The sequence below is a fragment of the Astyanax mexicanus genome, chromosome 4 (assembly GCF_023375975.1).
Source record: "Astyanax mexicanus isolate ESR-SI-001 chromosome 4, AstMex3_surface, whole genome shotgun sequence".
Taxonomy (NCBI): domain Eukaryota; kingdom Metazoa; phylum Chordata; class Actinopteri; order Characiformes; family Acestrorhamphidae; genus Astyanax; species Astyanax mexicanus.
The window spans coordinates 14,591,017-14,607,702 of NC_064411.1; the positions used below are offsets into that span (position 1 = coordinate 14,591,017).

The 16,686-nt window shown below is 34.8% G+C and overlaps 2 protein-coding genes across 2 annotated transcripts in view; one reads left to right on the forward strand and one right to left on the reverse strand.

The window, feature by feature from the left end:
* Positions 1–16,686, reverse strand: part of LOC125801350 (zinc finger protein 239-like) — a 108,382-nt gene that overhangs the window by 10,355 nt on the left and 81,341 nt on the right. The gene's annotated exons all lie outside the window — the stretch shown is intronic.
* Positions 3,418–6,814, forward strand: LOC125801673 (uncharacterized). Its single transcript, XM_049478469.1, has 2 exons — positions 3,418–3,951; positions 6,308–6,814. The coding sequence occupies exons 1-2, from the start codon at positions 3,418–3,420 to the stop codon at positions 6,650–6,652; spliced, it is 879 nt and encodes a 292-aa protein (XP_049334426.1). The 3' UTR covers positions 6,653–6,814.

A 16,686-nucleotide genomic window follows, 5' to 3' on the forward strand; every position in this document is an offset into this window, starting at 1 on the left:
TTGAACTGTATTCTCTGGAGTGATTGTTCTCCATCCAATACATGGCCTCACTAATTCTCTTGGTGCTGAATAAACTCATATCCCTACAGCAATACTCCAAAATCCAGTAGAAAGCCTTCTCTGCATAGCAGGAACTTTATTCTATTAAAAGCATGACAAGCTTCAGTTAATACTCCTGATTTTAGAAGAATGGACAGTGCCAATACTTTATCAGCCTCATTGGTAGTTTGTAAAATGCATGGAATTTGTATTGGTCTTTTGTCCTCATTTAACTCTTTCCATTAATTTCATTAAAAATATATATTCTAAATTGAAATGTAAGTGCAAACAATTTGGGGCATCACTTGAAGTTTACCATCAACAGTGAGGACCAAGTCTATCTGGTACAACATTAGCATTTATTACATACAGTGTTAAAAAGGTTGTATCAATTTGGTGTAAATGTTTGAACAGTGCTAACTTGCATGGTAAATTTTGTCAGTACTAATTTGAATTACCATGGTGACCATCACAAAGTGAAGCATTTATTATTTAATACAAGGAGTAACTGCTTCTCTTTGGGGTGGTCAAAATGGTACCATTGGTCAATTAAGTGACAGCTCACCTTATTCAGTTAATTTTCAGTAATCAAAGTTTAATATTAAATTTTAAATTAAATATGGACTACATGATTGTATTATATTATATACCAATATAACTAGCCAAATTAAGAATCACTTGTTAACATAGGGTTTATTGATGTAAAGCACTCTTACATATTGAAATAATCCTCAAGATTTCTTAGTTCTAATGGATCTTTTGTTAAATAGTTAAAAAGAAATGTCACAATTTCTACTTTAACCATAGTTCTGACCTTTGAGTAAAATTTGGTAAGTTCTATTTGTTGGGGTAGTTTTAAGTGGCTCAAGCAACCAGGGGCCTCATGTACTAAGACTTGCGTGGACTTCCTACTAAAATGTTCCGTACGCTCAGATCTGAAAAGTTCCGTACGCACAAAAAAATCCGGATTTATCAAACCGTGCGTAGGCAGAATTCCACGTACTTTCTCTTAGTACATCACAATCAACTTGAAATCAAGCGCAAATGCACGAAAGCAGCACACTTGCCACGACTCCTCCCTCAATTACGCAGAGTATAATGTTATATTATTATTATTATTATTAATAATAATAATATTATTATTATTATTATTATTATTATTAATAATAATAATAATAATAATAATATTATATACGCATAGCGTATAATTACCCATGTTTTAAGTTTTATTATTCTAAGATAAATGCTTTCATTTAAATGCTTTAAATGAGTTGCCTACCAAAAAGACACACGTCACGCACTCAGCTTGTTTTCTTATGCTCTTGGAAATCTAAAACTGCTTATAAGCCAGTCATCATCATGGGCCAAAAAAACATAATGGTCACGGAAAATGCGCGCTCAATGAATTCGGCCATTAGCAGTATTTTCCAGTAATGCCAACGCTGCATCTCCAACAACTCCAGCGCAAACCTGATCTAGGCTAAGTGGAAACACGTTAAACGATTATTTCTGTAAGACAATGAAACTGTCTGATTAATTTACTTTATTTTACCCAATAATGCTTACTTCAATGTGTGCATAAAGGATATCTTAATAGTTGTAATTTCAATGCATCGCCTCTAAGTGTCGCCAAATGACAAAAACACAATACATACGCACAAAAAAAAGGCGTACGCCCAAAACAAAACTTCCGTGGGGGAACGCACTTTCACACGTTCAAGTCAAATTTAGTACATCAGACCGTGAGCGTGAAATATGGCGTACGCAATGTTTTTGTGCGTACGCACCTTTAGTACATGAGGCCCCAGATGTGTTTGTCTTATATTTCTACACAGAACCTGATATAATCTGGCCCAAATAGTCTCAACATCAGTAACTTCTTCCTTTAATATGTACAAAACTTTCTGTCAAAATTGGCTAATATTTTGTAGTAGAATGAGAATGCTTGCTGGACTCATTTTGAAAAAGTTAAAAAAAAGTTTTTATCATTCTATAAACAAATAAACTCAAGGTGAGCAACAAACAACATCTGCTGCAGTATGATCTCCTTTTCAAGAAACTGCAGGACATCAAGAAGGTAAATACAATGAAAATGTAATCATAATATTTGAAATAAAATTTAGATTAAAAAAAGTTTGTACTGGAATAGCAAAATAATAATTTATAAATGTTTGATACTTTATAGAATAAAATTGTACTCATAAAAAAACAGAACAACTATAACTATTTAATCACCACAGAGATAATTGCTAAAGATTTTAAACTGCAGTTTTAAACATATTAAACATGTTCTGGGTGTAACTCCAGCATCAGTAGCAGTAATGCTAGTAAATCTACTGAATAAAAAACATTAGTTTTAGAAAATGGAAATATAGAGGTACGTTTTCTTTCCTATTTTAGTGAAATACTTTGTTCTACTTTGTAAAATTAAAGGAAAACTCCAGAGAAGTAGTTATACAGTGTTTTAAATGAGAGTTTTAGCTGTTTAGCTCCATTCAGCTCCATGCATTGAGGACTCCCTCGCGGGCTCCCTCTAGCGGTGATGGGGTATAATGTGATATAGCGGGGGAGGGGGCGGGGCTCTACATAACCCGGATGAGGCTGAGCTTCCGGGGTCTGTAGCTGGAGAGGAGGAAGAGCAGGATCAGCTGAACTACAGAAGGTATGGAGAAGTTTCTCTCTCTCTCTCTCTCTCTCTCTCTCTCTCTCTCTCTTACGACGGCGTTTTAGGGCCATACAAAAAATAAATAAAAACTGTTCACTTCGAGAATAAAGACGTAATATTACGAGATTAATGTCGTAATATTACGAGATTAAAGTCGTAATATTACGAGAATAAAGACCTTATATTACGAGATTAAAGTCGTAATATTACGAGAAAAAAGACGTAATATTACGAGAATAATCTCGTAATATTACGAGAAAAAAAGACGTAATATTACGAGAAAAAATACGTAATATAACAAGAAAAAAAGTCATAATATTACGAGAAAAAAAGACGTAATATTACTAGATTAAAGTGGCATTACAGCCAGGAAAGTCGCATTATTATGGACAAAGCAATGTCCTCCTGTTAAAATGAGGGACGTTGAGGATTTGGTAAAGTTATACTTTCGTATGGGTTTCACCAATAAAGAAATACTCAATCTGCTGGCCCATCACGACAGGATTGTTATTAGTATTAGAACACTGAAACGTTTGTGCAAGAAACTGTTTTTATTCAGAAGAAAGAACCAGACGGACTTGGAGGAAATAATCTCCTTTGTTGAAGGAGAACTCGCAGGCAGTGGCCGACTACAGGGCTATCGGTGGTTACATCTCCGTGCCATTCGAAGAGGGTATGTAGTTTCACAGGAGATGATGAGAATGGTAATCAAGATGATTGATCCTGAAGGAGTGGAGCTGCGGCGTGCTCGGCGTCTTCGTCGCCGGCAGTACAGCAACCGAGGCCCTAACGCTTTATGGCATATGGACTCGTATGATAAACTAAAACCATATGGAATCGCTATAAATGGTTGCATTGACGGATTTAGTGGGTATGTCATGTGGATGGAAGCGAACAATACAAACAGCGACCCAAAGGTAATTGCGGACTACTTCATAGCCACAGTAGCACGGGTTGGAGGATGCCCCGAGCGCATGCGGGCCGACCCAGGCACCGAAAATAGTCATGTGAGGGATATGCAGCTGTTCCTGCGCAGGAATCACTCGGACCATTACGCCAGTGAGAGAAGTTTTGTTTATGGATGCAGCACGGCAAACCAACGCATCGAATCCTGGTGGGGAATTCTGCGAAAGCAAGCTGGACAATTCTGGATGGATATTTTTCAGACACTCAGAGATGATGGACATTTTTCTGGAGACTTCTTGGACAAGAATTTGATACAATTCTGCTTCCTAAACCTCATTCAGGTAGGCTTTAGTCAAAATATATACTTTCTGTATACATATATTTGCAATCTTTATGAATAGCTGCACACCCCATCTAAGTGACCCTGTCTAATCAATAAATACACACCAGAAATTAATACATTATTTAATATTATGTATAAATTATGTAATAATACTGAAAAATAAGACGAGAGTTTGGAGTCCAATAGTACATAAACATCACACACAGTTCTTATTAAATAACTGCTTAAAATGTGAATTGTTTATTGAATTAATAGAGCAATTTATTAAAAATGGGAATCATTTATTAAATTAATAGAGCAATTTATTAAAAACAGGGAATTGTTTGTTTAGTTTAACAGAAGAATTTATTAAAACTGACTGCATTATTTATTAAATTATTACATTAAGAGAATCTTTGTTTATTAAATCAAGAGTATGATTTACTATATTTAAGTAAATATATTCATTATATCCAAAGAATGATTTATTATATTGAGGTAACATTTTTTTAAATTATGGAAATATATATGTTTTTGAATTAAGGGAATGATCCCCATAGCAGCGCCGAGGTCTTTCCGCTCTCCGTGGCTAAAGAGAGCGGAGCGGTCTGCGTTTAGCCACGGAGAGCGGAGAGACCTCGGCGCTGCTATGGAGATAATTCCCTTAATTCAAAAACATATATATTTCCATAATTTAATTTTTTTACCTCAATATAATAAATCATTCTTTGGATATAGTTTTAATAAATTATTCTGTTAAACTGAATAAATGATTCCCTGTTATAATTTTTCTGTTAAATTGAGTAAATAATTCCTAGTTTTAGTAAATTCTTCTGTTAAACTGAACAAACAATTCCCTATTTTTCTAAATTGTTCTGTTAATTTAATAAATAATTCACAGTTTTAATAAATTGTTCTGTTAATTTAATATTTTATATATTTTATAAAATTGTATACTTAGTATAATTCCCTCAGTTTACATAAATTGTTCTATTAATTTAATAAACAATTCCCATTTATATAAGAAGCAGTTATTTAATAAGAACTGTGCGTCTCAAGAGGCCTATTATTTTCTATAGCTGATCTGATCTGATCCTGAACTCTTTGACTCGAACCCTCAAAGTCCCACCTTATATGCTCAAAACTCTCACATCTGGAAACGTAACATGAGCTCATATATAGCGCACATACATTGCTGTATTCGAAATGGCATACTACTATACTACATACTGCATACTGAGTATGTACTGCATACTACACACTGCCCAGTATGCCGTATGCATTACGGCAACACTTTTGATCATAGCACCCTACACAGTCACGTGACACACCACAGTCACATCCGAATTGCTCAGAGTGAATTATAAACAGAAAGAACATGAAAAATATCCTACCTTCCCATTATTAAACTAGGAGGACAACAAAGAGGTCTGCACTGCCATCCAGAACAGCAATTGCTGCTTTTATGCAATGTAAATGCATTTAACAAAATTATAACAACCATTTAGCAGCAGCCCCCAACCCAAGTATGTCCACTTATATTTAAATACGTTTTCATATTTATTTTAATAGATTACTATTTTCATCCATGTAAATACCAACAAGATTTAAACAAACTCTCATTCATATTTACACAACCTCAGCAAAAAAAGAAACACATTGCATAAGTGAAACTATTTTATTTATTTGTATTCGAATTTATTAATCCATTAAATATGTACTTATGAATAATTCATAATAATTTATGAATTAATAATGAATAATGAATTATGAATAATTCAATAATAAACACATGGTATGGTATGAACAAGCGAAAAACACAAATAATCTGTTTGGTTTAAAAGCCACATTTATTCAATGTTCATTGAATTATTTATTCAATGAACAGAACTATTTATTAAAACTAATGGAATTATTTATTCAATGAACAGAACTATTTATTAAAACTAATGGAATTATTTATTCAATGAACAGAACTATTTATTAAAACGAAGGGAATTATTTATTCAATGAACAGAACTATTTATTAAAACGAAGGGAATTATTTATTCAATGAACATATTCGAATATTCGCTACCAATCAGTGCCGAATATCGGGAGCTCAAAAAACGCTATTCGGGCCAGCCCTAATTTGTTCATGATATATTGGTCATTGAATGGAAGTACAATAGAGGTGTACCTAAAACACACAGTGGTGCATAAGAATCAAAACTGACCACACATTTGACCTCAAATGATTTTAATGAACTTTTTTTATCAAAAAATAAAAATTGAAGTTTTTGAGTGACAAACATCAAACTGCTGCAGGTAAAAATTTTTGTATAGGCTTTTTTGACCCAGGTTGTCTTACATTTTACATATTTATGTTTATGCAGGAGGAACTTGATGAAGTTGTAAGAACATGGAATTCCCATCTAATCAGACCAAGACGGGGACAAGGGACGCACAGGGGACGCCCAATTCTGATGTTCTGCATGCCACAGATTTACAGTTCCGGGGAAGACAAAATTAAGTCTGTTCTTCCAGAAGAGGTAGCTGTTTGCAAAGAGGAATGCACCCCAAAGGACCAGTACCCCTGTGATGAAACAATCTTTGAGCTATGTGCTCTTCTTATAGATGAAAATGGTTGGGATGCTCCTGTTGATGCATACCATGCAGCTGAACTTTACACTCTCTTAAGAACTGCTAGAGAACATATAGAAGTTCTAGAGAACATATAGAAGTTCTCAACACCAGCATTCTACTGCCCTGTAGAGTTCATTTCAGTCCAAACAAAACACTCTATAGCATGGACAGATTGATGATTTGCTGTGTGCTGAAGCTGCCTGAAACTGAAAGACTGTTGTGTGCTATCTTAAAAAAAATCTCTTCAATATAAAATGTCAAGGTAACTGTAAAATAAAATATAAAACTGCATTTAAGCCATTTTTTCTTTTTTAGTAGTTATTACTGACAGAACAAGTGCAACATAATACTGTATCAAACTAAACATATTAAACAATTCAACAATGCATAACATTAGTGTGTAAGAACATCTAATTGGAGAATGTTTGCATAACATTTTGCAATACATTATTATGTATCTATAACAATGCATGTGTTTGCATTCTTACTGCAAAAGTAACACATGTATTTATGACTGTTAGAACTATGTTTGTAGAAAAAGACGCCCAGGCTTTAAAAAAAATATATTTGGCATCAAATTTCATTACTACACAATGTCCATCACCCAGATGTTGCTTTCTAGAACAGCATTGAATTCAGAGCGGAAGTCGGGAAAATGATCGTAGCTCTCAGAGAGATGTATGAGCATCCCACATGTACGCCCAATAGGCCTCCTTGTGAAATCACTCTGGTGAATGAAGTCTACGCCGATAGTACTTGACACCACCAAATCAGAGCCTGTGCAGAACCTCAGAAATCTTCCAAGCTTGTCTTCATCAAGTTCTCTGACATATCTTCTCAAGTGTGTGGCAACCTCTGCTTGCTTTGATGTCATTTCTGTTGGAAACATTAACATTAACACTTTTTTTGGAGTTGGTTTCAGGTCACTGTACATCTTGGTCAGTTCCTCGCAACTAAGAGTTGTCTGTAGCTGTGTTACCTCCCTCCAGCAGTCAATGACAAACATTGGTTTTTGCACAAGTTCCTTATGAGAGATCTCATTGAGTATTTCAGCCAAAGTGGCAGCAGTGACATGCCTTCTGCATTCAAAAGTGTTGAGAATTTCCAAAAGGTCATCAAGATCGACAGAAGTGAAGTCATCTAGTGCTCGACATAGGATATCTCGATCTTGGCAGCTCACAAACTGCAGAAAATGTGCCCTCAGATCACTACACACAGTCCCAAAAAAGACCTCTTCAAGAAAAGGTAGAGCCAGCTTGACTGGTATGTATTTGCAATCTTGAAATCCTTTGAGAAGAATTCGCCCAACTGCCTTCCACTTCTCAGCAGTGAAATCATGCCTGAGGAAAGGCACCTTCAGGGTTGTTCCAAGGGTACAGCGTTCATAGAATTCTGTCCAGAAGCAACTGTAGACATCCCTAAGAACACCTGACCCAGCACCAGCTTCCAATGAGCTGTCAGGAAGCAGGCGTTTCACTGTCAATGATGCATTCATAATCTCAGGATCAGAAAATGCCTTTATCATCTCAGCAAAACTGTTTGAGTAGTGTAAGACCAAAATCCTAGGAGACAAGGCTTGAGGGGAGCTGTGAGGTAACTCTTCAGGCTCAATGTGTCACTGAGAGAATCATTGTCAACTATTTGTTGTGCACCAAAAGAGATCTCAGGGTCATACACATCTGCTCTAATGGCATGTGAAACGGTTTCTTCGACAGAATATTCTAGTTCCACTGACAAAGTAATGGGATCCCTGATGTCATCAACAAATGTGTTTGCAACATGATCAGTGCTAGCATGTAAGTGTGTATTCACTGAGGATTGTGTGGCCTCAATTTGCTCAGAAACAAAAAACACCTCTGGGAATGAATCTTCAGATCCTCCTCTTTGATCTTGCACATCTCTCTCTGGTGTGGACCTTAGTCTATCACTATGTGTCAATTGATCAGACTCTAAAAGGGCACTAGCTTGGTCACAGTTTTTGACAGACTCTTCATTCAGCACTGCTTTGGGTTGAGTTGCTATGTAAAAGCGCAGGATGGGGAGTTTGACAGTATTATATATCATTTCAACAGAATTATCCTTGGGAAGGGGATTTTGCTTGAAGTCCCAAACATCAAAGTCAAAGTTGGATTCGTGACCTTTGCTAGACTTGCCATCTGGAAAAAATAAGGCCTTTCCTTCTTTCAGTATGTCACTGAAGCCTGACTGAACATTCATTGGCACTTTTCTTGTTCCTCCACCTTGTTTTGCTCTGATCTGTTTTGTGATATTACTGTCCGTGTGAACCCATCCGATTTCAACCATGCGTTTTGACTTTTTTGCTCGATGCACTTTGTTTGAACTTTGTGGCTCCTCCTCACCTTGGTCTTTTTCCTTCCTAACTTTGAGTTTTTCCCTCAGTTTTTCAAAAAGACCCAACTTTCGTTTTGAGGAGGTTGTCTTCCGCCTGTAAAAATTGAACAAAGCAATTCGGTCTCCATATGAGGAGAGGTAATCGGCCACTTCTGCATCTTCCATTAGAATGATGACATCTCTGTCAATCTGTAAGAGAGTTAAGGAATTAAAAAAAAATTATGTCACATATAAGATCAAAAACAAAATGTATTTTCAAGTTGAATGGATATATATTTAATTTTTACCATTTTTAAACTTAAAGAACTAATTTCCAGATGTTGATGCAGCTTTCTGTACCTGATATATTCTATATGAGGAATACTAGGTTATATTATATATCATAGGTCGGCAATAGGCGGCCCGCAGTCCAGATGTGGCCCGTGCATTATTATTATATTATATTATATTATATTATATTATATTATATTATATTATATTATATTATATTATATTATATCTTATTTATTTTATAGCTTTAGTTCATAAATCAGAAACATGTGAAGATTTTATGGGATGTTTTTGAGGTAAATATCAGCCACCTTGTGAACACAATGACAAACGCCCTGAAACAGTGGTAAACCAGCTTGGGGAAGGAAACTCCGTTCATCATGGAAACGATTTTTTGTGCTTTGTAATATGAATTTTATATCAATGTCATACTAAAATATGCACCAGTATAGTAAACGGTTTATGACAAAGCTGGGATATCTAAAAAATTAAATGTTTAAAATTCATAATAAAAAAACAAACTTTCTAGAGTTAAAATATTGTTATGCACAGTGTTTATGTTTTATTAAACTCATCAAAATATACAACATTTCTGGTATGCCGTGCTTGGTTCGCAACCACAAAGTAAAACGTAGAGATTTGACTGTAGTTAGAGTTTCTCTTCCTGAGCCCGACCCAACGCCCGGCCGATGCCCGACCCACAGCTCCCCGTGTTTAAATGAAAAACTTGCACGTGCACTGCATATCTGGCGGGGATGAGGATGTGTGCCAGGCAAGATTATGGACACTTTTGGGGGCAGAAATGATGAAGTACAGCTCCTACAGCTCAGAATTGTAGTTAAAAGGTCAGTTTTAAAGTTCTACCTACTAAATTAATGTCGCATCTAAATCTAAGTGTTCTTGATTTGACAAAAAACATGTATTTAGTCTTAAAACGGTGTCGTTCAGCTGCGGACAGCAGAGTGGTCGGCGTTTAGTTTTAATAAATTGTTCTGTTAAATTGAATAAATAATTCCCAGTTTAATAAATTCTTCTGTTAAACAGAATAAATAATTCCCTCAGTTTACATGAATTGTTATATTAATTTAATCAACAATTACCAGTTTTAATAAAATGTTTTATTTTAATAAATAATTATTTATTAAGAACTGTGTGTCTCAAGAGGCCTATCATTTTCAATAGCACTGCTTTAAATTAAGCGTTGAAACTGAGAGAAATAGCAGCATAAACATAAACAAATTAGCCTGTTTAAAGCCTATAAAACCAGATGCGGTAATCGCTCAGTGCTGCACAATGCGTTCAAATATGTGGCGGTGGTAACGCGGCGGTAACGTGCCTGTGAAGTGCAAACATTCATATTTGGTATATTTTGAAGTATTTCATTCTAGTGCTTTGAATGCACAACACAGATGCAGTATGTTCAATGTAAAAATAAAAATAACAGCACTGATTTAGCAGAAGCACTGACTTTGTACAATACTGTATCATACACAATGTTCATTGTTCAAAGACAACTTTATATACTATGACCAGCTGGATCTAAAGCTGCTGGACCCAAATGTAAGTACTTAGTCTATTTAAATTCAACAACAGTAATCTATATGTACACAGAAACTGCGCTGCTTCTAGTCTGAAATGAGCTTAAGCCCCGCAGTAACGTCATGGTGACATTTGTTCACACAAATAAAACAAGTAAAAATCAAGAATCAACTTCGTCCCCGCTTCCTTTTTTAAAAATTTTCCTTTTTAATTGGACCATTAAATAAAAAGCACAAAATACAAGCCGTTATTTGTTTTTTTGGTATTATATATATATTTTTTTAATTTTCTGATTTTGATTCTCAATTGAATATCAAATGAACGAATGACACACGGATTGTTATTGAGTAACGGAAATGGTTCTATGTAGAACTATTAACACTCAAAGAACCATTGGTTATTTGCATGAAACTTTTTTTCCTGCATGTTGATGTAAAATGTGTTGTATATGTAAAATTGCCTATTGGTTTAATCTTACAAACACAACAGTACCTTTTGCTTTTCCATTAATTCAATGACTTCTTCTGAGACGCCTCTCTGCCTCAAAAAGGTAATAACTTCAGTAAGTGTCTCTGCCATCATGCAACTGCAGAATAAAATACAAATACAAGTTGGAAAAGACTGCAAGTAACACCACATGAAATGAAATAATGACGTTTTACTATCAATTTTCTATTTTCGCATTTCTGCACAGAAGAGCAGAATAAGAATTATAATTAGACTTTTTTAAAATTTACAAAGAACAACAGATTACAACAAAGAACTACACATTATAAAAACCTTAAAAACTCTAAAATAAAATCTAAAAAGCTCCTAAACACTGAAATAATGTCCACATTGTCTTATGTGAAAAAAATATAATCACTGTAATTTTTCTACACTTCAGTGCCATTACTCATTGTATCTAAATTAACAGCAATGCAGTCAGTTTCCCAATACAAACAGATAACTGTCATTTATGAGCATAATGCAGTATTTTCTGTCAAACTGCCTACTCATCTAAGTGAGTGTTATCATATCAGACCAGCATATTCAGGTGTACAAATAATTTAAGACCTTAAATAAACTACAGCACACTGTAAAACCTAACTGCATTTCTTACTGAACTAATTAAGTTAAGAAAACTTAAATATTACAGAAACCTGGCATCACTTATATTGATAAAGTTAAACTAACACAAAAATGATTTGTTCCCATAAAAAACTTTATTGATTTAAGTTAATATGGATTTATTCAAAAACTTAATGTTTACTGTTTTCTAATAAGTATTGTCAACTAAGGTCATTTTGACGCAAAGTTAGAAATGGTCTAGAAATACATGCATTTTATTTAAACTGCAAATATGTTTTTGGTTATAACACAAAAAGGACAGTACACAAATATCACTCAAACAGCAAAAGCAAAGGACAATTATCTGGGGTTCTGTCCTAATTAACTAATTTGTTGGCTATTTGGTTAATATTGAAAACAAAACTAACTTTACTGTGGTACAAGTAACATCAGATAATCTTGGATTAATCGAACCACTGGGATAACATTACCCTGAAATGATGTGGCTTAACAGCAGGTTACCGTAGACCCCACTCCAGCTAACCTGCTGAGCTCTGCATTCGCGCCATGTAAAATACCTAGGCTACCGGTGGCGACGCCAGCACAGTAAAATCTGGACACTGTCTTAGTTAACTGTAAGAAAAGAGCATCAAGCAGCAGGTTAGAAATATACCTACCTCTTAATTGATGGTAAACACAGCAGGCCTCATGACAACTCATGAGCGGAAAAGGCTCATTTCTGTCCTGGCTTCTAAACAGGCAGCCCTCTGCAACTAACTACTTCACCTACTTTTCCCTCAAAATACTAGATTTTTTTTTAATATTACGTCTTTTTTCTCGTAATATTACGAGATTATTCTCGTAATATTATGACTTTTTTTCTTGTTATATTACGTATTTTTTCTCGTAATATTACGCCTTTTTTCTCGTAATATTACGAGATTATTCTCGTAATATTACGTCTTTATTCTCGAAGTGAACAGTTTTTATTTATTTTTTGTATGGCCCTAAAACGCCGTCGTAACAAACAGCTGAGATGTAGTAATGATTCAGGACGTTTAACACATTACAAATACCTGCTTTCATGCTGAAATACTTTATATTATGCTCTTTAACAAAGACAGACATATGGTATGGCATATTAATAGGTGCATACATTAATTAATTTTATGTATATATATATATATATATATATATATATATATATATATATATATATAAATATATCATTTAATATTTAACCTTTTGAATATAATCTATAATTTTTTGCATTATTTTAGGTCTGAAAACTGCATATATGTGTGTGTGTGTGTGTGTGTGAATGTAATGTGGAGTAACATGTTTAGGTTGTAAAGTCACCTTTACTTGGATGTAACTAATAATAAACATAATGCAGAAAAAAAGGATTATTTGTGATTAAAAGTAATTCCACAAATGTTGTTCTATGACACTATACTATAGGGTGGACTTTGGCTCAAATTAGCAAATGTACCGCCCCCCCCCCCCCATAACAAACCGGCTCCTACGCCCTTGTAAATAAATAATAAACTTTTATTTAATTGAAATTCTGAAACTGAATTAACTTTAACTCAGGTTCTTTTACACTTACAATGCTTCTATGCGAAAGGTGCTACCCGCAAATAATAATAATAATAATAATAATAATAATAATAATAATAATAATAATAATAATAATGTGATAATAATAATAATGTCCCCTTCTACACAACAAAAACACAGTACATGTCTGTGTTTATATATAGTTAATAATAATGACAAGAACAACATTAATAATATAAAAATTACCTTGACTGTAGTTTGGGAGGTTGAGTTAAATTTACCCTCCTGCACCTTCATCTTAAGGTGCCTGAGGATAATTTGTTGACCCAGTCGGATTCTCTCTGTGGCCGACTCCCTCCACAGAGTGACCTCAAACTGTTCGTCTGCACACTCCAACGAGACCTCCTGCACCGGTACAGACCCATCTTTCGTTGTTTTTAATTGAGTTGCACTCAACTAAAACATAAAAAACACAACAGAAAATTAGTGGAATAATGAATTACTCATTATTACTCAGTGTAATTTTGCTAGTTTAAAATTACAATTGTAGTATTAGGCCAGTTTTAGTTTGTGCTGAACAAAAAGGCAGAAATTAAAAATGATGCAGTTCTAGCATACAGTTTTTTATATACATTTTTGCAGTCTCATGGCTCAGTACATCTGTAACAAAAAAAATTCTAGGAACTATTAAAATCAATAAATACTTTTTTTTTTTTTACTTTAAATACATTTATGAAGTCTATACCTATGTAAGAAGTGTAAATCATCCTTTACACACAATACATTTCTTCATTTCTGTATTGGTATTAAGAACTTTATATAAGGTGTATGGCTATACATATGCCTATTGGGTTCTGTCTTTTCTTCTCAAATTAATGCACTGAACTGACGCAGCTCTCTGTAATGAACGTCAGTCGGTAACAGATGCTGTAAATACTAAATGCCTCTTAAGAATATTTTTTAGTTGGAGGACCATTGCTGTCTTAGAACTCCAGGCCAATATTTAATAACAAATATATTTGTTTAAAAATTACAAAAACATTATTGGAGACAATCAGTGATTTTAAATTATTGAATTATTGTCCAGCCTTAAGTATTATGTATATATTATGTACATAATACTTAAGGCTGGACAATAATTCATATTCAATATACATATCAGTGGTGTGCAGTAAGGCCTCTAAGGGGCTGACCAAACGTGCATGTAAATAATTACTTATTTTTTTTATCAGGGATGTATTTGATTTATTGCAAGTGTAAGCATTTATTTTATAGATTAACTAAAAAAACAGCAACTAATTCAAAGCATTAGCCTGTGTTTTTCGTTGCTATAGGACTGTATGATTGACAGCGGTACTGACCAATCAAAGCTCTTTAAAATGTCTTCTGCTCACGTGTCCGCGGACCCTTCTCCTGATTTTGAGAAGGGTGTAGTAATGAGTCTATTAGAAAAGTCTTAGGACAATCTAACCAATAAGACTCATGCTTTTCACTTCTCTGCGCTCGGATGAAGGGGTCAGGCTACGCGCATTGATTAGTAGTAAAACGGAGAGCGCATGCTGGATTAATTATATATTTAGCTAACTATCATGGAAATAAGACAGATATTGTGTCATATTATATTAAAAAGCCTTTTTAAAGGCTGCCCTTCAACGTGAAACTTAGTAATATGCCGTGTGACTGGTGATTTTTGTGTGTACTTAATGTTTTGGCTGCTCTGGCGTCCTGTAGAGATACAAATGAGTGATATTTGTTAAACGCCTGTACTTGTAGGAACATTAAGCATTTATTGTTGGGTCTATTGTATACTTTTGTAGTTTGTAGCTGTATTTGTGGACTGTTTATGTGTATTAAGTTCATATAACTCAGTCAAGACAGAGTATATATAGTTATTGTAGAATTTATCAATGTGTCTGTCGGGCGGGGGGATGTTGGGGTTAAGGGCAGGGCGGGTGGTTGCAGAAAGGGTACCCACTATATTCACGACACGCCACTGATATAATATATAATGTTACTGTCACTGACTTAAGGGACTTCTGTATTGCTACCACTCACTCGAATTACGTTGCCTTCTACGGTGTAGTACTGCTCGCCATTCCCTGGCTTCTCAAATTTGACGGAGAGGGGGCGTACGGCGCGGTCGCACCGTGCCTCTAAGTCAGTGGCCACGTGAACACTAGCACATTTAAACACAGCAGTGGAAGAGCTGACGAACAGCTTCAACTCCCCATAGCGGGTGGTTAGGTTGTAGTTTTTTTTAAATGTAGGACTGTCCTTCTTCCATTAGAGAACAATCGCCATTTTTCAGATGGCAACAATAAGTTGTTGCCCATCAGAGAGCACACACGTAGCCACTGACTTCATAGCAGTAGCGACAACCGCGCCGTCCACCACCTGCCAACCCTCAGCCCGGGGCACCAGGACTTTGCTAACGCACTTCACCCGGATGGGTGACTTCTTTTTGTAGGGCGTCGTCGGGCGGGAAAACATTCTGTGTAACGAAAAGAGCACAAACATCCAAAATAACATGTTAATATTATTTTATTCACTATGTTTCACGTAATTTATTGTATACCCATGATTCAACAGTCCATATGCAAAAATATTATGTGTTGATTGGTTGGAAGAACAATCCATATTATTAAACTGTTTTGGAACTAAGTGGGGCTATTTTGCTGTTATTGTTCTGTGTATGTGACGCTTAGCACTGATTAATTATTACATAACAAAAAAATAATATGAAAATAATCTAAATATATATATTTTAATTGCTTGGTAGAGATGCGTGACGTTGTTTCCACCTGGACACTTTAAAATGGGGACACAAGTGCTGCTAAGAAAGAAGGCCTCAATCAATGGGGGTGAATGATGAATTAAAAATAGCAACTATCCACATGTCCAGGACATTCCACTGATTTTGGAAAGTATTTTGTATAATTATTTAATATAATTAGTTATATTTATTTTTATAATATAATTAGTTATTTTTAATTATTTTCATATGAATCCATTCATTTTGTATTCACTTGGATGTGACCCGGCAAACCTGGAAGAGATTCTTAAATGGATATCGTCCTTTCTAGAGATTTTTTTCTGGAGCAGTGTGAGAGTTTTGTTGGTGGTGGATGGATTAATGTACAAAGTTTTGCCAAAAACGCACAATCTTCCATTTATTTAAAGAAGATCTTGGGAAAACGTGTCAGTACAGAAACAGTCGTGCTGATTTTAGTTGTGGACCTGAGAAAATTAATCATAAACGGTAAGCTTTTCATATTCTACTCCAGCTTGCTTAAATAATATGTGCAGGAGGGTTTAACTATATTTACCATGCACTTTAACGCGGCCTAAACACTATTTT

Excerpts from the sequence above, each read along its gene's own strand:
- LOC125801673 (XM_049478469.1), top strand. The coding sequence starts at position 3,418 with ATGATTGATCCTGAAGGAGTGGAGCTGCGGCGTGCTCGGCGTCTTCGT. Across the intron at positions 3,952-6,307 it reads GCTTCCTAAACCTCATTCAG|GAGGAACTTGATGAAGTTGT; the intron begins GTAGGCTTTAGT and ends ATGTTTATGCAG.